The sequence below is a fragment of the Notothenia rossii genome, assembly GCF_949606895.1.
Source record: "Notothenia rossii genome assembly, chromosome: 3".
In the NCBI taxonomy this organism is placed as follows: domain Eukaryota; kingdom Metazoa; phylum Chordata; class Actinopteri; order Perciformes; family Nototheniidae; genus Notothenia; species Notothenia rossii.
Window position 1 is genome coordinate 32,105,506 of NC_136901.1, and position 17,835 is coordinate 32,123,340.

At 41.5% G+C, this 17,835-nt stretch overlaps 1 protein-coding gene and 1 long non-coding RNA gene across 2 annotated transcripts; both read left to right on the forward strand.

Annotated features, from left to right (window-relative positions):
• Positions 1 to 3,142: 3,142 nt before the first annotated feature.
• Positions 3,143 to 4,772, forward strand: LOC307033645. The gene is made up of 3 exons (XR_013806597.1): positions 3,143 to 3,266; positions 3,566 to 3,625; positions 4,145 to 4,772. It is a non-coding gene; the product is annotated as an uncharacterized lncRNA (long non-coding RNA).
• A 7,344-nt stretch (positions 4,773 to 12,116) lies between these two features.
• LOC307031227 (claudin domain-containing protein 1-like) lies at positions 12,117 to 17,830 on the forward strand. Its single transcript, XM_079668142.1, has 4 exons — positions 12,117 to 12,864; positions 14,265 to 14,372; positions 14,569 to 14,706; positions 15,707 to 17,830. Exons 1-4 carry the CDS (start codon positions 12,579 to 12,581, stop codon positions 15,925 to 15,927), a joined length of 753 nt encoding a protein of 250 aa, XP_079524268.1. The 5' UTR covers positions 12,117 to 12,578; the 3' UTR covers positions 15,928 to 17,830.
• The last annotated feature ends 5 nt before the right edge of the window (positions 17,831 to 17,835 follow it).

A 17,835-nucleotide genomic window follows, 5' to 3' on the forward strand; every position in this document is an offset into this window, starting at 1 on the left:
GCTTGTAGATGGTATTTTAAACTCGATGCACTCTGAAACTACGGGGCGGCCGAGGAAAAAAAATACACATGAGTTAATCGCGTTAAAATAATTAAACAAAGAAAAAAGACTTGTAGTTTACATGATTTCAAAGGATTTGTTTGCAACTTGTGGTTTTATTTTTTTAATTAAATAAATGTTGCTTTACTCGGTTTTTTCTCTTAAACTCTTAGTTTTGCTCTTAGATTCTGGCAAAGTGTTGCTTTATCTTTATGACACAAAGCTAATCCCATAGAAGTGACCTTTAAATAAATATTGCCCAAAAAAAGCCTATATCACCTGCAGGCAGCAGTGTGTATTTCTTCCTGCACTACAAGATTTTGAGGTGTACTAATCTGGGCCAAATATTGTGTCATTTCTCCAAACACATACAGTAAAAATACCTGTATTGGAGTCTTAAAAAGGTGCAGTAGAAGGACTTTAGCAGCATCATAAGAGGCCAACAAGAGTGACAGGGGTGAAAGTCATTTTATCTCTCATCAAAGATAGCAGAAAACATGCATTATTGTACTCAGGAGGGGAGTTTTACAGGGGATTACTCAAAAAGTACACAGTAAAAGTACTTGATTGTACTTGTGGTTGTAGTCCAAGTAGTACTGAGTCCAACAGTATCAATTTCATGTAGAACTTATGGCAAAAAATAATGTTATCCCTCATCCAATATAGCAGAAGTGGCTTGAATTTGTTCTCAGGAGGGGAGTTTGACAGAGAATAACTGAAAAAGTAAAAGTATTTCATTTTATTGTTGGTAGCAGTGTCCGTTTTATTAAGAACTTATGGTAACAAATATTTTTATCGAAAAACATAGCACAAAAACATGCATTCTTTTATTCTTTTACTAGCGTCAGTGCCGCTTTTCGGCGATTACCGTAAAGACGCTATTAATCACGCACTCAAAAATGAAGAGCTGCTCATTTAACCAAGTAAACGCGAGAGACGGCTGAGTTGACCGCAGTCTATAACTGAAGTAATCGTGCAAAGAGTTGGAAGACAAATTTAATTTTACACTAACACAGCGATCGCCAACCGCAGTCTATTCATCTATTAACGTGTCTAATGATTAAACTACCGCACAATCATTGTAATAATCAGCAAACATTTTCATTCGTTTTTTTAAAGTGAAAATAGCCAAATATCATATGGTTCAAGCTTCCTAACTGTAAATGAAGACGCATTACTCCCTAATGTTATGACTATGATTTATAGCATAAATTACCAAAGTTCGCTTTTTCTTGTTTTTAAATGTAATCTGTCAAATTAATCTGTCATAGTAGTGTCCATATCAGTTTCCTGTCATGAATTGGATAGTTCCTTTTTTTGTTTACTGCCTCCACCAGTTGGCACAGGTTTAAGTGAGTCATTACGGCGGAGAAGAAAAGCACTGATGTGAACATTGTATCTTCTGTTTAACGATCATTTGTTACTTTTTTAAAAAGTCTTATGACTGCTTAGCTATATACTTTTGAGGATAATATACTTTAAACAAATCAAAAGCTGGGGGAATTAAAAAATGAATACATCAGAGTTATTGGGAGATGGTTTTGGACATCCATTAATAAAGAACTGAACTACCATTTCACTATCACTTTAGTAAGAGACAGCTTAACATGTGCTGGGGAGACTGGAAATTGAAATTTTTTGTTGTGAACTTGTTTTGTTTCTTGTTCGGTTTTTATAATGAAGAAATTACACAAGCAATACACTGACTCTAAACCTTTTTGTCAAACCTTGTAACATGGTATTACATTTTTATATGTGAAAATAAATATGTTGGGTGTAGCCGGTGACATAATGACCTTTTTAAGTATAAGTCCCTGAAAAAATGTATTCATAGGAGTTTTTGTAAATGTTTTATGTATAAATATACCAACATTACTTTTAACTATACCAATTAAAGTAACCCGTACATACATAAAATCTGCACTCTTTGTACAAATTACTTTGACCTGCATCCGCATATATATATAAATATATCTAACAATCAGAACCCAAATATGTATATATCTTAATAGTTACCATATCATTTTATTTTTAATTTTTGTATTCTTTTTTGTATTACTTTTTTACCTTGTGTGAATCTGTACTGTCCTGTTTTTCACTATCATTCTGTTGTTGCTTTAATTCCTGAATTTCAACAGGGATCAACACAATTCCATCTTATCTTATCGTATCTTACTAGACATTGTTATGTTCATTGTAAAGCAGGGATAATACTCGGGTATCATTTTCTTCGTGACTTTGTGTTCACTTTTCAATTAATTTCGAAGCACAGTTGGTAAAAAAAACATTGACAACATAATACCAGGAGTTTTTCACATACAATAGAGGCATGACCTCACTGAAGTGATGCTTGAAGGTTATATTTAGCATGTAGGAGTCACATGATAATTGACTTCTCTTAAGAAAATCTCAATTCCATGACTCACAGTGACGGGAAACACATTACATGAATGCCTTTATCTGCACCACTGTCTCTAGGAGGTGCAATGCAAAAACAACATAAGGTTAGGCAACTACGTCACAGAAACTAAGAAGCTATGCATCCTGTTGAAAAACTAAAATAGAAGAGCAGCGTTATCATTAAAATCATTCAAAACTAAACCGAGACATATTGTTAAAGTGATTTATTACACTTGGCAATAAACTCTTCATACACCAGACTAACCTCATCTTAAAGTTTTAACTGCTCCACCATTAATTTAGAAGTGAAATTCAAATGAAATTACATGACAGAGAAGATGTGAGGTAGAAAATACATCTCATTTATTGATTTAGGTTACAATATGCTAATCTTTTTTTCTCTTGCATATGCTACCTGCTTTTTTACCACGTCACTAGAAATCTATATTTATTTGTTTGTCATTATCTTTTGCCACAAATATACGTACTGTACATGGAATGCACAAGGAATGACAGAGATTAGTATAGTTATGACGCTGGGCCAAGAAACCAACAAGATTAATAGCTGACATTCTCTATCATGAGATCTTGTTTTGTTCATTGCTAAGGTGATGCAACATTTCAGAAAAATGTGTGACGTTTGAGTCACGTCAAAGGCTTGTATTTGATTCCAATATAAACCCTTGATAGATGTCAACTGTCACAGAAGGTGAGGTTTCCAATATCTCAGACGTTGAACCAGACTATATTTGAAGACACTGAAATAATACAACATTTCAAAGAAAGGAGGATAAACTCTTTCCCATCTTATTATCTTTTAATTTGGGGTAAGTACATGTTTAAGTAAATATGTAGACTTCTGAACAGTTATTAACTTTGTTTGTGTGTTTCTAAGTTTTAGTGACCGAGAGGTTTTTTTTGTGTTTTCACAATACTTATTGTAAATAATCTCTGCCCTACTTTAAGGAAATATTATTATATTATAATAATTGCGGAAAATAATTGTTCTTTGTATCAAACCAATTCCCCTATGGTTTGGGTATCATTATGGCAGTATATATATATATATAGTATAGCATTACTTGCTACTTCTGTTGGTAAATCTATGTATCGTTTGATTTTATAGGTTCAAAGAAAAACAGGATGGGTATCAAACGGATCATATCACTCGCCCTGATTCTAATAGGTAAGTGTGATAATAAACTGATTACTTTGAAGGTACTTCAGAATGTTTGTTTATTTTATTGAAAAGGCGTAGGGAACATGTATATAAAGTGGAGTTATTGCCAGCTCATTATACAATATTGCTTTAAAAAAACACATCAGAGTCCAGTTTCACCTTTAAATTATGATAGGAAATGGTAAATCTAACCTGAGTTTAAATGTGTACCTTAAACTTCGAAGACGAACAAGAATTCCAGAGGCGTCATTGTTTGGTTGTGGCGGCTGCAGTGGGCTTTTTGGGAAAGAAACTTAATTACACTCCAAAATGAGGGTAACATTTGCAGAGGGAAAAACTGTCTAATCAGCTAAAGGTATTGGAGTGAAAATGGGTTCAATTGGTAAAAGTGACTTTACTCTTCGAAGTATGCCCGCTTCATGCCAATCCTATGAACAATTTTTTAGGGGGGGGGGGGGGATTTTTGCAAGCAATGTCGCCCTTTAAATGTATCAGTGTGGGTGATATTTAATGTTTTCATAACAGTGGTATCGACAACTGCTGATGTAGCTGCAACAACAACAGCAGCACCTACAACTGCTTCACCCACAACTGCTGTACCTACAACTGCTGCACCCACGACTGCTGCACCTACGACTGCAGTACCCACGACTGCTGCAACTACGAATGCTGCACCCACAACAACTGCACCTACAACTGCTGCACCTATAACTGCTGCACCGACAACTGCTGCACCTACAACTGCTTCACCTACGACTGCTGCACCCACGACTGCAGCACCCACGACTGCAGCACCCACGACTGCTGCACCTACAACTGCAGCACCTACAACTGTTTCACCTACAACTGCAGTACCTACAACTGCTGCACCCACAACTGCTGCACCCACAACTGCTGCACCTACAACTGCAGCACCTACAACTGCTGCACCCACAACTGCTGCACCAACAACTGCTTCACCTACAACTCCAGCACCTACAACTGCTGCACCTACAACTGCTGCACCCATAACTGCAGCACCCACGACTGCTGCACCCACGACTGCTGCACCTACGACTGCTGCACCTACAACTGCTTCACCTACAACTGCTGCACCCACGACTGCAGCACCCACAACTGCTGCACCTACAACTGCTTCACCTACAACTGCTGCACCCACGACTGCTGCACCCACAACAGCTGCACCCACAACTGCTGCACCTACAACTGCTTCACCTACAACTGCTGCACCCACGACTGCAGCACCCACGACTGCAGCACCCACGACTGCAGCACCCACGACTTCTGCACCCACAACTGCTGCACCCACAACTGCTTCACCTACAACTGCAGCACCTACAACTGCTTCACCTACAACTGCTTCACCTACAACTGCTGCACCCACAACTGCTGCACCTACAACTGCAGCACCTACAACTGCTGCACCTACAACTGCAGCACCCACAACTGCTGCACCCACAACTGCTGCACCCACGACTGTTTCACCCACAACTGCAGCACCTACAACTGCAGCACCTACAACTGCAGCACCTACAACTGCTTCACCTACAACTGCAGCACCTACAACTGCTGCACCTACAACTGCTGCACCCACGACTGCTGCACCCACAACTGCAGCACCTACAACTGCTGCACCTACAACTGCTGCACCTACGACTGCTGCACCCACAACTGCAGCACCTACAACTGCAGCACCCACAACTGCTTCACCCACAACTGCTGCACCCACAACTGCAGCACCTACAACTGCTGCACCCACAACTGCAGCACCTACAACTGCAGCACCCACAACTGCTTCACCCACAACTGCAGCACCTACAACTGCTTCACCTACAACTGCTGCACCTACAACTGCTGCACCTACGACTGCTACACCCACAACTGCAGCACCTACAACTGCTGCACCTACAACTGCTGCACCTACGACTGCTGCACCCACAACTGCAGCACCTACAACTGCTGCACCTACGACTGCTGCACCTACAACTGCTGCACCCACAACTGCAGCACCCACAACTGCAGCACCCACAACTGCTTCACCCACAACTGCTGCACCTACTACTGCTGCACCTACAACTGCTGCAACCACAACTGCAGCACCCACAACTGCTTCACCCACAACTGCTGCACCCACAACTGCAGCACCTACAACTGCTGCACCCACAACAGCAGCACCTACAACTGCAGCACCCACAACTGCTTCACCCACAACTGCTGCACCCACAACTGCAGCACCTACAACTGCTGCACCTACAACTGCTGCACCTACGACTGCTGCACCCACAACTGCAGCACCTACAACTGCAGCACCCACAACTGCTTCACCCACAACTGCTGCACCCACAACTGCAGCACCTACAACTGCTGCACCCACAACTGCAGCACCTACAACTGCAGCACCCACAACTGCTTCACCCACAACTGCAGCACCTACAACTGCTTCACCTACAACTGCAGCACCTACAACTGCTGCACCTACAACTGCTGCACCTACAACTGCTGCACCCACGACTGCTGCACCCACAACTGCAGCACCTACAACTGCTGCACCCACAACTGCTGCACCTACAACTGCAGCACCTACAACTGCTGCACCCACAACTGCAGCACCTACAACAGCTGCACCCACAACTGCTTCACCCACAACTGCAGCACCTACAACTGCTTCACCTACAACTGCTGCACCTACAACTGCTGCACCTACGACTGCTACACCCACAACTGCAGCACCTACAACTGCTGCACCTACGACTGCTGCACCTACGACTGCTGCACCCACAACTGCAGCACCTACAACTGCTGCACCTACGACTGCTGCACCTACAACTGCTGCACCCACAACTGCAGCACCCACAACTGCAGCACCCACAACTGCTTCACCCACAACTGCTGCACCTACTACTGCTGCACCTACAACTGCTGCAACCACAACTGCAGCACCCACAACTGCTTCACCCACAACTGCTGCACCCACAACAGCAGCACCTACAACTGCAGCACCCACAACTGCTTCACCCACAACTGCTGCACCCACAACTGCAGCACCTACAACTGCTGCACCTACAACTGCTGCACCTACGACTGCTGCACCCACAACTGCAGCACCTACAACTGCAGCACCCACAACTGCTTCACCCACAACTGCTGCACCCACAACTGCTGCACCCACAACTGCAGCACCTACAACTGCTGCACCTACAACTGCAGCACCTACAACTGCTGCACCTACAACTGCTGCACCTACAACTGCTGCACCCACGACTGCTGCACCCACAACTGCAGCACCTACAACTGCTGCACCCACAACTGCTGCACCTACAACTGCAGCACCTACAACTGCTGCACCCACAACTGCAGCACCTACAACAGCTGCACCCACAACTGCTTCACCCACAACTGCAGCACCTACAACTGCAGCACCTACAACTGCTGCACCTACAACTGCTGCACCTACAACTGCTGCACCCACGACTGCTGCACCCACAACTGCAGCACCTACAACTGCTGCACCCACAACTGCTGCACCCACAACTGCTGCACCCACAACTGCAGCACCTACAACTGCTGCACCTACAACTGCTGCACCTACGACTGCTGCACCCACAACTGCAGCACCTACAACTGCAGCACCCACAACTGCTTCACCCACAACTGCTGCACCCACAACTGCAGCACCTACAACTGCTGCACCCACAACTGCAGCACCTACAACTGCAGCACCCACAACTGCTTCACCCACAACTGCAGCACCTACAACTGCTTCACCTACAACTGCAGCACCTACAACTGCTGCACCTACAACTGCTGCACCTACAACTGCTGCACCCACGACTGCTGCACCCACAACTGCAGCACCTACAACTGCTGCACCCACAACTGCTGCACCTACAACTGCAGCACCTACAACTGCTGCACCCACAACTGCAGCACCTACAACAGCTGCACCCACAACTGCTTCACCCACAACTGCAGCACCTACAACTGCTTCACCTACAACTGCTGCACCTACAACTGCTGCACCTACGACTGCTACACCCACAACTGCAGCACCTACAACTGCTGCACCTACGACTGCTGCACCTACGACTGCTGCACCCACAACTGCAGCACCTACAACTGCTGCACCTACGACTGCTGCACCTACAACTGCTGCACCCACAACTGCAGCACCCACAACTGCAGCACCCACAACTGCTTCACCCACAACTGCTGCACCTACTACTGCTGCACCTACAACTGCTGCAACCACAACTGCAGCACCCACAACTGCTTCACCCACAACTGCTGCACCCACAACAGCAGCACCTACAACTGCAGCACCCACAACTGCTTCACCCACAACTGCTGCACCCACAACTGCAGCACCTACAACTGCTGCACCTACGACTGCTGCACCCACAACTGCAGCACCTACAACTGCAGCACCCACAACTGCTTCACCCACAACTGCTGCACCCACAACTGCAGCACCTACAACTGCTGCACCCACAACTGCAGCACCTACAACTGCAGCACCCACAACTGCTTCACCCACAACTGCAGCACCTACAACTGCTTCACCTACAACTGCAGCACCTACAACTGCTGCACCTACAACTGCTGCACCTACAACTGCTGCACCCACGACTGCTGCACCCACAACTGCAGCACCTACAACTGCTGCACCCACAACTGCTGCACCTACAACTGCAGCACCTACAACTGCTGCACCCACAACTGCAGCACCTACAACAGCTGCACCCACAACTGCTTCACCCACAACTGCAGCACCTACAACTGCTTCACCTACAACTGCTGCACCTACAACTGCTGCACCTACGACTGCTACACCCACAACTGCAGCACCTACAACTGCTGCACCTACAACTGCTGCACCTACGACTGCTGCACCCACAACTGCTTCACCTACGACTGCAGCACCCACAACTGCTGCTCCAACATACAGCGTGACAGCAGCCTTGTCTGGAGAAACATTTATTGAAGCGTATAATAACGACACGAGCCCTGAATACAAGCTACTAGAAACAAAACTTATATCAACGGTGAATTATTATTTTTTTATATTACCGAGATTTGAATTTATCCAAATTTATATTTTAAGAATATTGTGACAAAAGTTACTAAAAGTCTTTCAATGTCTTTTTTTGCAGTGTGCTACGATATACAAATCCAGATTTCCAAAGAAATTTTCCCACTGCAAGGTGAACAAGTTCAGGTAAAACATTTTTATCTAAGAATTATTCTTTTTCTTTACGGATTTGGATCTCAAAATGAGAAATTCTTCAGTGTTTCATATCATAATTGTTCTCCTTTTTGTTTGATGTTATAAAATAGGCCTATAGAAGTAAGGGCGACCGAAACTGAGGCAGATCTGGCAGTTGTGCTCAAAAGCACTACTGCCACTGCAGATCTCCCACTGAATAATGAAGTGGCTCAAGCCTTAGTCGAAGCTGTGAATAATCCCAACAACACCTTCAACGTGACCATAAGTCCTGATTCAGTCAAAGTTACATGTAAGTATACACAACACAGCCCTTCATTTTTGATTTTATTTCTCTAAAACTGGCACATAAATCCTCTTGGTTTGGGCACCGGTACATATTAACATAATATGTATATGTCTGTTTTTACAGCAGGTCCAGTCCCAGCTACAACTACAGCACCTACAACTGCTATACCTGCAACTGCAGCACCAACGGCTCGACCTGCGACTGCAGCACCTACTACTATAGCCCTTATAACAAAAAGGGTGACTTTCAGATCTGTTCAAGACACATTTACGAGTGATTTGCTGAATCCATCTTCTGCTGCTTATAAAGGTCGAGCTACAACGATAAAGAATCAGGTACGTTTTTTTTGTCCACCCACTCAAAACATGTGAATTCTAGGCCTACTCCACAGTTACCACACTATGATTAGGAATTATTAATTGATGAAAGACCAATAAAGATCAAGTCAAATAAATGAGTCAAGCTCTAAATCAAATGCAAAGGTTTATGTGAAAAAATATATGTTTTTGTGTTTCTACAGCTTACACCTGTTTTCCAAAAGGCATTCCCTTCGTCCTTCAAATCACTAGATGTTGTTGCATTCAGGTAATTTTTTAAGACCATTAAAGTTTTATAATAAAGAGTAGGATCCTATATCTGATATTTCAAACAATATTTGTTTTCTCTTTCTGCAGTAACGGATCAATCATCAACGTCATTGATGTCTCGTTTGGAAGCACATCTGCTCCTAATAGCGCTCAGATTGTGAACACTTTGATCAACGCAGCTTCAACAGTCGATGGATTCGACATTGAAGGCAGCTCCATTGGCGTAAATGGCATATGTAAGTAAATACTAAGTGCTACTTAATACAACAATTACATTTTGTTTAAATTTAAATTAATGTTTGGTTTACTTTTTTCCTCATTTACAGCTTCCAGTGGAGTAAGCCACAAGATCAGTCTTGTCACCGCACTCTGCCTATTTCTGTTTTCATGGCTACTGTTAAACCAGCAATAGCATTATGGCTGTTTTTACACAGTAATCACAACATGGCTGCCAATGCTGGTATAAAAAAGGATTTATTTTTGTTGTTAAAAATCCCAGATTTTTTTAGTGGAAGTCTTCTACAGCTTCTGATGAACTTGCTTTTAGAATTAACTTTGCATTGACCGGACCAATCAAGGACAGTGGAATATTTATTTTATTTTTGTCGATTAAACTTTAAGCACCTAGTCCATTAAAACATCCATAAAGTGATACATCGTAACACTATGGCCACTTTTTGGCACTTTTACAATATATGCCAAAATGTATCCATTCACAAACACGACCATACACTGATGACTGCTACACAAAGTCCCAAACTCATATGAATGACTGTAATGCTCATTCACACACACACACACACACACACACACACACACACACACACACACACACACACACACACACACACACACACACACACACACACACACACACACACACACACACACGCACACGCACACGCACACACACACGCACACACACACGCACACACACCACACACACTCATACACACACACACACACACACCAGATGGCTGTGCCTTGGTGTTCAGTATCTTGCCAAAGGACATGTGGGTCGTAGGAGCAGAGGAATGAACTGCTGTTCTTCCGATTACCACACAACCGTTTCGAGCTTATCATGTTATACCTGCAATATATGTAAAAACAATGCACTGTCATTTATTTGTATTTATAGTAAGTGTTTTTATGTTATCATGTGTGAACGTATTCTTTGAGATGTCTTTGTACAATTGCTGTCACAAACTTTACAATGATCAGAATACAAAATATTTAAAGAAATAACATGGTCTCTTGTGTGATGTTTTGCAATTTTGGAAAGTGTATCAGACAATCTCAGTCTTTTTTATGAAAGTTAATCATAAAATAAAAGTTTTAAATTTATAGTTTGTATGTTTTAATAATCTTTGTTGTAAGACTTGAGGCTACCACAGTATACTAATGTTTACCGACATCTTATTAGGAAGGACAACATGTTCCGTTATTAAATTCACAAAGAATGCAACCAACTAGCCACTTCTTTTATCATAGGGGCAATACATATCAGTCTTACTGCATTCAAATTGTTACTCAAGTACAAGAACAAAAGTATTAGCATCAAAATATACTTAAAGTACCAAAAGTAAAAGTACTCATTGTGTATATCGGCCCCTTTCATGTATATGATATGTTTTGATTATAATTATTGATGCATTAAGTGTTATCAAAGCTGGTAAAGATGCAGTTTTAAGGAGTTTGTATACTGCAGGGTAGCTTGTGAATTTACTCCAGGTGTGACTAAAGTCCGATTTAAGTGTTGATTATATTTCACATCATTAATCCAAATCTGCAAAGTAACTAGGTATTAAATAAATGTAGTGGAGAAAAAGTACACTATTCACCACTGAAGTGGAGTAAAAGCACAAAGTAGCATAACATGGAAATAGTCAAGTAAAATACAAGTATCTCAAAATTGTACATAAGTACAATGCTTGAGTAAATGTAGCCTACTTAGTTACTTCCTATCTCTGTGAGTACTACATCTCAAAGTCTTTGTTAACTGTCCAATGCAACTGTTCCTTTCACTGACAATACAGCCTTTAGAAGAAAAAAAACATGGGAAAAATAGAAACTCATATCCCACGTGGCATAGGTCTCATGTCACAGATTGTGTGAGATAAAAAAAATGTTATTATTTGATATCAATCCATTAGTCGACCGAAAATAATCTCTTCTTGCTGCCTTGTGGTGAGCAGCTCTTCTAACAACTGAGGTCGACATCAACTATTCATTTTGAGCATTCAGTCAATATGATATTCTAATAGTGTTGCTCTTCTTAGTTAATACTGATCAAACGGCCTTGTGTTTCACTGCTCTCTCTGTAACGTCGATGCACAGCAGCGTCCTGAGAGAGAGATGGTTATTTTTATATCTGCTGATTAGCCGAACCGGAAGAGGAAAACGCATGGATTAGTGTTTACAACTCATATCATCCTCGGTGAACCCGGCATCACCCTGCCGTCCAAAATAGACCCATGCAATTTGAATATTTTTGACTGATCCTGCATTGGAAATCTTATAATACAAGCCCTTTTTTACTTTCTTTGATGAGGACTAAGGGGTTGTTATTGCGGGCTTGCTGCTGATATCTGTCGCAGCGTCGGGCCACCCACCATCTGTGGAAGTGGGACAAGGGAACAGATGGCGCATTCAAGGCTACTGACGCTGACCATTATTTATAGGAAAGCATTGGATATGAGTATCACTCGATAAAATAAAGGGCTGTCGTTAACATACAGTGGCCTGTGTTTGGCAATGCCACAGTGATTTTGATCAGAGTGTTTGCATTGGCTACATTGATGCGCGACGGCTTGACCACTGGAACTTAATCCCCCTTTTGACGTGTCTGCGGCTCGCTGAACAATGGTTGACAACCGCTACGCAACGGCTCTGGTCATCGCCTCTGTGCTGAGCATACTGGCCACCGTGTATCTGTCAGTGGCCATCGGGACAAAGCACTGGTACCAGTACAGCAGCCCCACGGTGCGCGGAGAGGCTAACGTGTCCGATCTACGCTCCCTGTATGAGGAGTTCATGGATGGGGAGTTTGACGAGAAAACCTACAGCGACACCCTGTTCCGCCTCAACGGGACTGTGGGCCTCTGGTGGCGGTGTGTGATCGTCTCTGCTCACTGGAACAAGGAGCAAGGTATGTCCTCATCTCTCAAGTCAGATGAGTCGTCCTGGTAGACAGTATCTCTTTAAAGTTTCACAAACAAAGATGCTCTTTGACTTGAAGCCTCACCTTGTTTCAGGTAGATGCCACTTGTGTTGCTCATTCCCAAACAGGTCGGAGCTGTATCACATTTAGAATTTTGATTGCATAAGTAACGTTGTGTAGCCTACCATCACCTTATCTCACATAATTAAGCTTTAGACAAAATACAAATTGTCTGTCTTTGAGAAATCTTTGAAGGTTTTGGGGAGTTTATTTCTATTAGGGGATTCTCTTTTTATGGTTTTCATGTTGATACCGATACCCAGACAGGTTTGTGACAGCCTACAGAACAAAACATAAATAAGTTACTTAATTAAAGTTGCTAAATTAAATTAATGAAATATGTCCTCATCTGTTTGACAAAATCTTCCCAATTTTCAAATGTTCCCTTGCTCCCTTAACAACATTACTAAAGTCGGAACCTCAGAAGCTTTCTAGCTAACAATGTTGAATGGAAGAAGTCTTCACACTTCCTGGTTTCACTGTCACAAACTGTAAATCAAACTGGATTAAATTCCTTTTTGAAAGCCAGTGAAAAAGAAAGAAAACCCTGAATAATCATAGTCATGGGCGGTTCTAAGGGGGGGCCAACAGGGGCCAGTGCCCCTGTAACATCCAGCTTGGACTTCTCTGTGGCTTCCCTCCAAAAAGATACATCTATGATTATGCAATGTATTTATTTTATGTAAGTGTTCCAGCAAAAACTAGGCTGTTACCTGGGCCAAAGTTAACCGGGATGGGGTTTCTTTCAGTAATGTCATTTAATAACTTTAAACTAAGTTACTGAAACAAGTTTGTGACTAATACAATACCAAGAAACATTAAGAAATACAATCAAAACACATTTTGGCTTTATAAATAAGGAATGTATTACCCCAAACACCTTTCAATGTTCTGTATCTTGGGCAAAAGTTTAAAAAAAAGGGTAACTCAACTAAAATTGAATCTAAGTCATTGACTTAAATTTGACCAGAACCGCCACTGATCATAATTGATCATATAGCAAGATGGATTAGGCAATGGTTCCTTATACTTGGAACATTTAATAATAAAGGCGAAGATTTTGTGTAGTCTGGAAGAATGAAAGTGAACTCTGTGTATGACCCTCGAATTGTATCAAATAATGTCTTGCATTGATCTAATTACCACAGATTTTCTCAATACAGGCCTCCCACATCTCGTATGTGATTTGAGTATACTTGGAGTTTCGGTAAAAAAGCTCTGTGTATGTTGTAATCCACCCAGATGCTGTCAGATCTGAATGTTTATGACTTGTATTACACTTTATAATACATGCTCATACTTGCGCTTTGCGTCAAAACCTCTTTCAGATGCCAAGATGATGCTGGAGTGTCGAAGCTTCAGCCTACCTCAGCAGTTCACTCCCAAGTATAAAGAACCAGGCAACCACAACAGTGGAGAGGACATGCTGCGCACCTGTGAGTTCATTCTTGGCATGTTCATCTAAATGTTTAGGTCGCCTGAAGCTGTAAAAACTAGAATCACATTCATTCTTGAGTAGTGCGTTTATTCGGACCCATTGGGCATGTTTAATATTACAGTGTCTCCAATCAGGGCTGTTTTTTCTAGAAGCTGAGTGAATTATGACTCATATATTTTTGTGTCTATGTGTAGATTTGTGGAGATGCCAGTTTCTGCTGCCACTGGTGTCCTTGGGTCTGGTGGTGTTGGCGGGCCTGACTGGGTTCTGTGCCTGCCTCTGCCGAAGCCTCACCCCCATCCTTGGCATAGGAGTACTTCATCTGCTGGCTGGTAATACCCATTCAAAGATCCCAAACCACTCATTAGTAAATGCTAGCTTTTACCGTATTAATCACCCAATTGGTTAATGTGTGCGGAACTACATCTGGAATTTGAGAGTTGCTATTATGTGACTGTAATTTGAGATTGAATTTATGTCCAATATTTTGGTTTTGAGGAGTCACAGAGGCCCCAGTTTGAATCCTAGTCTCTTCCGAAAAAAGATTGGCTCAAAACTGATTTGGTTTGAGTCTAACTAACCAGTAACATACAGTAAAACAAAACAAAAGCAATCATTTTATATTCCTGAAGGTTTTTTAAGGTATAGAGTAAACGGAAATAAGCGTTTACAGCCATGATAGCTTGACTATGAGGATATGATTGTAAATGTCAGGATGCTTTAAATAGGAATGATTACGTTTAGGCATGTCAAATGTTTAACATGGTTAACAAATATATAACTTACAATTTCTTATCAGCAATAAGCAACAACTAACACGGATGGGCATATCATAAAATAATAAAAGTATGTGGACATTTTTAATTTGGACATAATAATGCCACAGAATATTCTTCACAGAATCACCAAAATGGTAAGGGTTCATCCTCTGGGGACCGCGAAAGGTGCAACTCATGCGATAGCTTTAAAATATGTTTTCTATACCAAAGCAGTTCAACAGAACAACATTCACATCCCTCAAGCCTTGCAGAGAGGCAAACAAAAATCCCTTTGATGTTGAATTCCTTAACCAGGCAATATACTTGTTTGCACATAGTAAATTGTATGTTGTGACACACGCCTATCTTAGTCATTGTCATTACACAGCGCCTTTGTAAAATCAGTCAGCAGCCGCATGACCACAACCTCAACTTGATCTGTTCCTGTCCTGTTGCAGCTGTGGCAGATGCTTTGATTATCAGCTATACAGAGAATTGTTGTGTTCTTCAGCTCACTGTTTTCATTTTATTGCAAAAAGACGACATTAAAAACAACACATTTTGTGCCCTGCAGGGCTCTGCACTTTAGCCACGGTGTGCTGCTACCTGGCGGGGATGGACCTGCTCCACAGGGTTTCGATGCTGCCTGATAAGGTGGATGGCTCCTTGGGCTGGTCCCTCTACTTGGCCCTCATTTCCTCACCGCTCCACATGATGGCCGCTGCGTTGCTGTTGTGGGCGGCACGTAGCCACAGCCAGAATTACTACCGCATGACCGCCTACCGCGTGGCATAGACTGACATTCATCTCAGTCCCTCTGCAAAGTTGAAATTCCTACCCCTCTCTGTCACCAAGATGCTTTTTATATCGATCTCACGGGAAAAGGATGTGGGTTAATCTGTACATGTTGACCTCTGTGGGATTAGAGTGCATGTCATTTATAGAAATTCCCCTATCTGCTGCATTAAAAGATTTGATCCCTCTATGGGAATTAATTTCAAAAAAGTCAACCAGAAAGAGTTACATATATTTGCTTCAATTGGAAAAGGGAAAAACCGTTTTGGATATTAATTCCATCAATAAATTGTTTGATATTGAGTATGCAGCTATCACTTAAAAATAAGATGAACACGACAGGAAACAAATCCTCAAATTAGCCAGATTGATGTTAATAATCAAACGATAAAAGTATGAATGAAACAGATTCAACTCTCCCTTTGCAATTATTTGACCGATGCATGCACATTTCATATTTGCTAATGTTCGCAGCTAGTTTCTTGCCCTGTCAGGTTAGATTAAAGGGGTGTTGCTGTGTCCCATTGTTCCAAATACAACATATGCACATCACATATTTATTAAATTATTAAGCGTATATTAGACCAGATCATACTGGAATCGCAAAACATCAGCTATTTAAAATGAGTTTTGGAGATATCATCCAACAAAAACAAGGGTTGAGCATTTTAAAACACAACTCTTTAGCAGGAAGTCCGAATGTCTCAGATTTATTTGATACAATAGTACATAATATATAGTATATTAGGTTTGTGTTGGGGATTTGGGATACACTGTTCTGGGTGTGACTTTCAAGTCTTTGCATCTCTGGTCACACCCAGAGTCAGGAGGGTGTGGGTGGAATTTCCCTTTTGTTGTACAGCAGGTTTACTGGTCCCACACGGAGCTGGTTCGTCTAGCACTGCAGCAAGACACTCATCCATAACATATGTTATTATGACTATTCTGCGGTTGTGCAATCAGTTTCTTACTTTTCCTGCTTCAAAATATAGTTGGCATCTATGAAGAGAATAGTAAGAGGCTATGACTATTATGTATATATGGTTCGAAATATACGAAAATAAATAAATCCCTTTTTTTAAGTGACATTGATTTATTCATGGCAATTCAGACTGTGTTTGTGTTTATAATTTGTTCCCCCAATGAATTGTTTTCTTTGCTGTGTTTTTTTTAATCATTTTTTGACTGATTTTGTAGTTTTTTGTAGAAGAAATCTAAAAGGTGTATGGTTTTGAACATAGTAGTGGTTTCCAACTATTAAGTGTTTGTTTTGTTGCTTTTACATGCTCATATATATTGATTTCCCTTGTGAATTCAGCTGTATTTGTTATTATTTATTTCAATTATATTTGTTCCTTCTATTTCTAATGTGTTACTACCATTTCAATTCACAGGATTTAAGGGAACCAGTTAGTTCCCTGTTAGGCATTATGAATGTACTTAAAGGCCATATTGTGATAATCTAAAGTATTCCTTTGCACTTAAATTATTCTTGAACATATCCTGAACGTTGCTGTAGTCGTAAGTAGTGCATTTCTATTTTTTGAAGCGTCCTACAAATAAAACGAGTTTAGAAAAAGATATTACCTGGAAAACTATGCTAAATGTTTGCAGATATATAAGTTACCACAAGCTGCACGCTTTCAGAAAAGTCTGTGAAATGATGCACTGTGTGTGGTATGATGGATATTGTGATAAACCAGATTGTATTTTGCATTTTCAGCCTTTTAATTGAAGATATTGTTCTATCCCTGAATCCACTGTAGCGTTAATATATCAGCAATTGTCCATGTATGACTGTGCTTTTGTGAAAAGGGAATGTGTTGTCCTCTCACCAGTTTTTGAGCTCAAACGGTTAATAACTGTTCACTTAAATATCATGTGTGAGTGTAAACGAGTGTTCACATG

Excerpts from the sequence above, each read along its gene's own strand:
- LOC307031227 (XM_079668142.1), top strand. The coding sequence starts at position 12,579 with ATGGTTGACAACCGCTACGCAACGGCTCTGGTCATCGCCTCTGTGCTG. Across the intron at positions 12,865-14,264 it reads TCACTGGAACAAGGAGCAAG|ATGCCAAGATGATGCTGGAG; the intron begins GTATGTCCTCAT and ends AACCTCTTTCAG. Across the intron at positions 14,707-15,706 it reads AGTACTTCATCTGCTGGCTG|GGCTCTGCACTTTAGCCACG; the intron begins GTAATACCCATT and ends TGTGCCCTGCAG.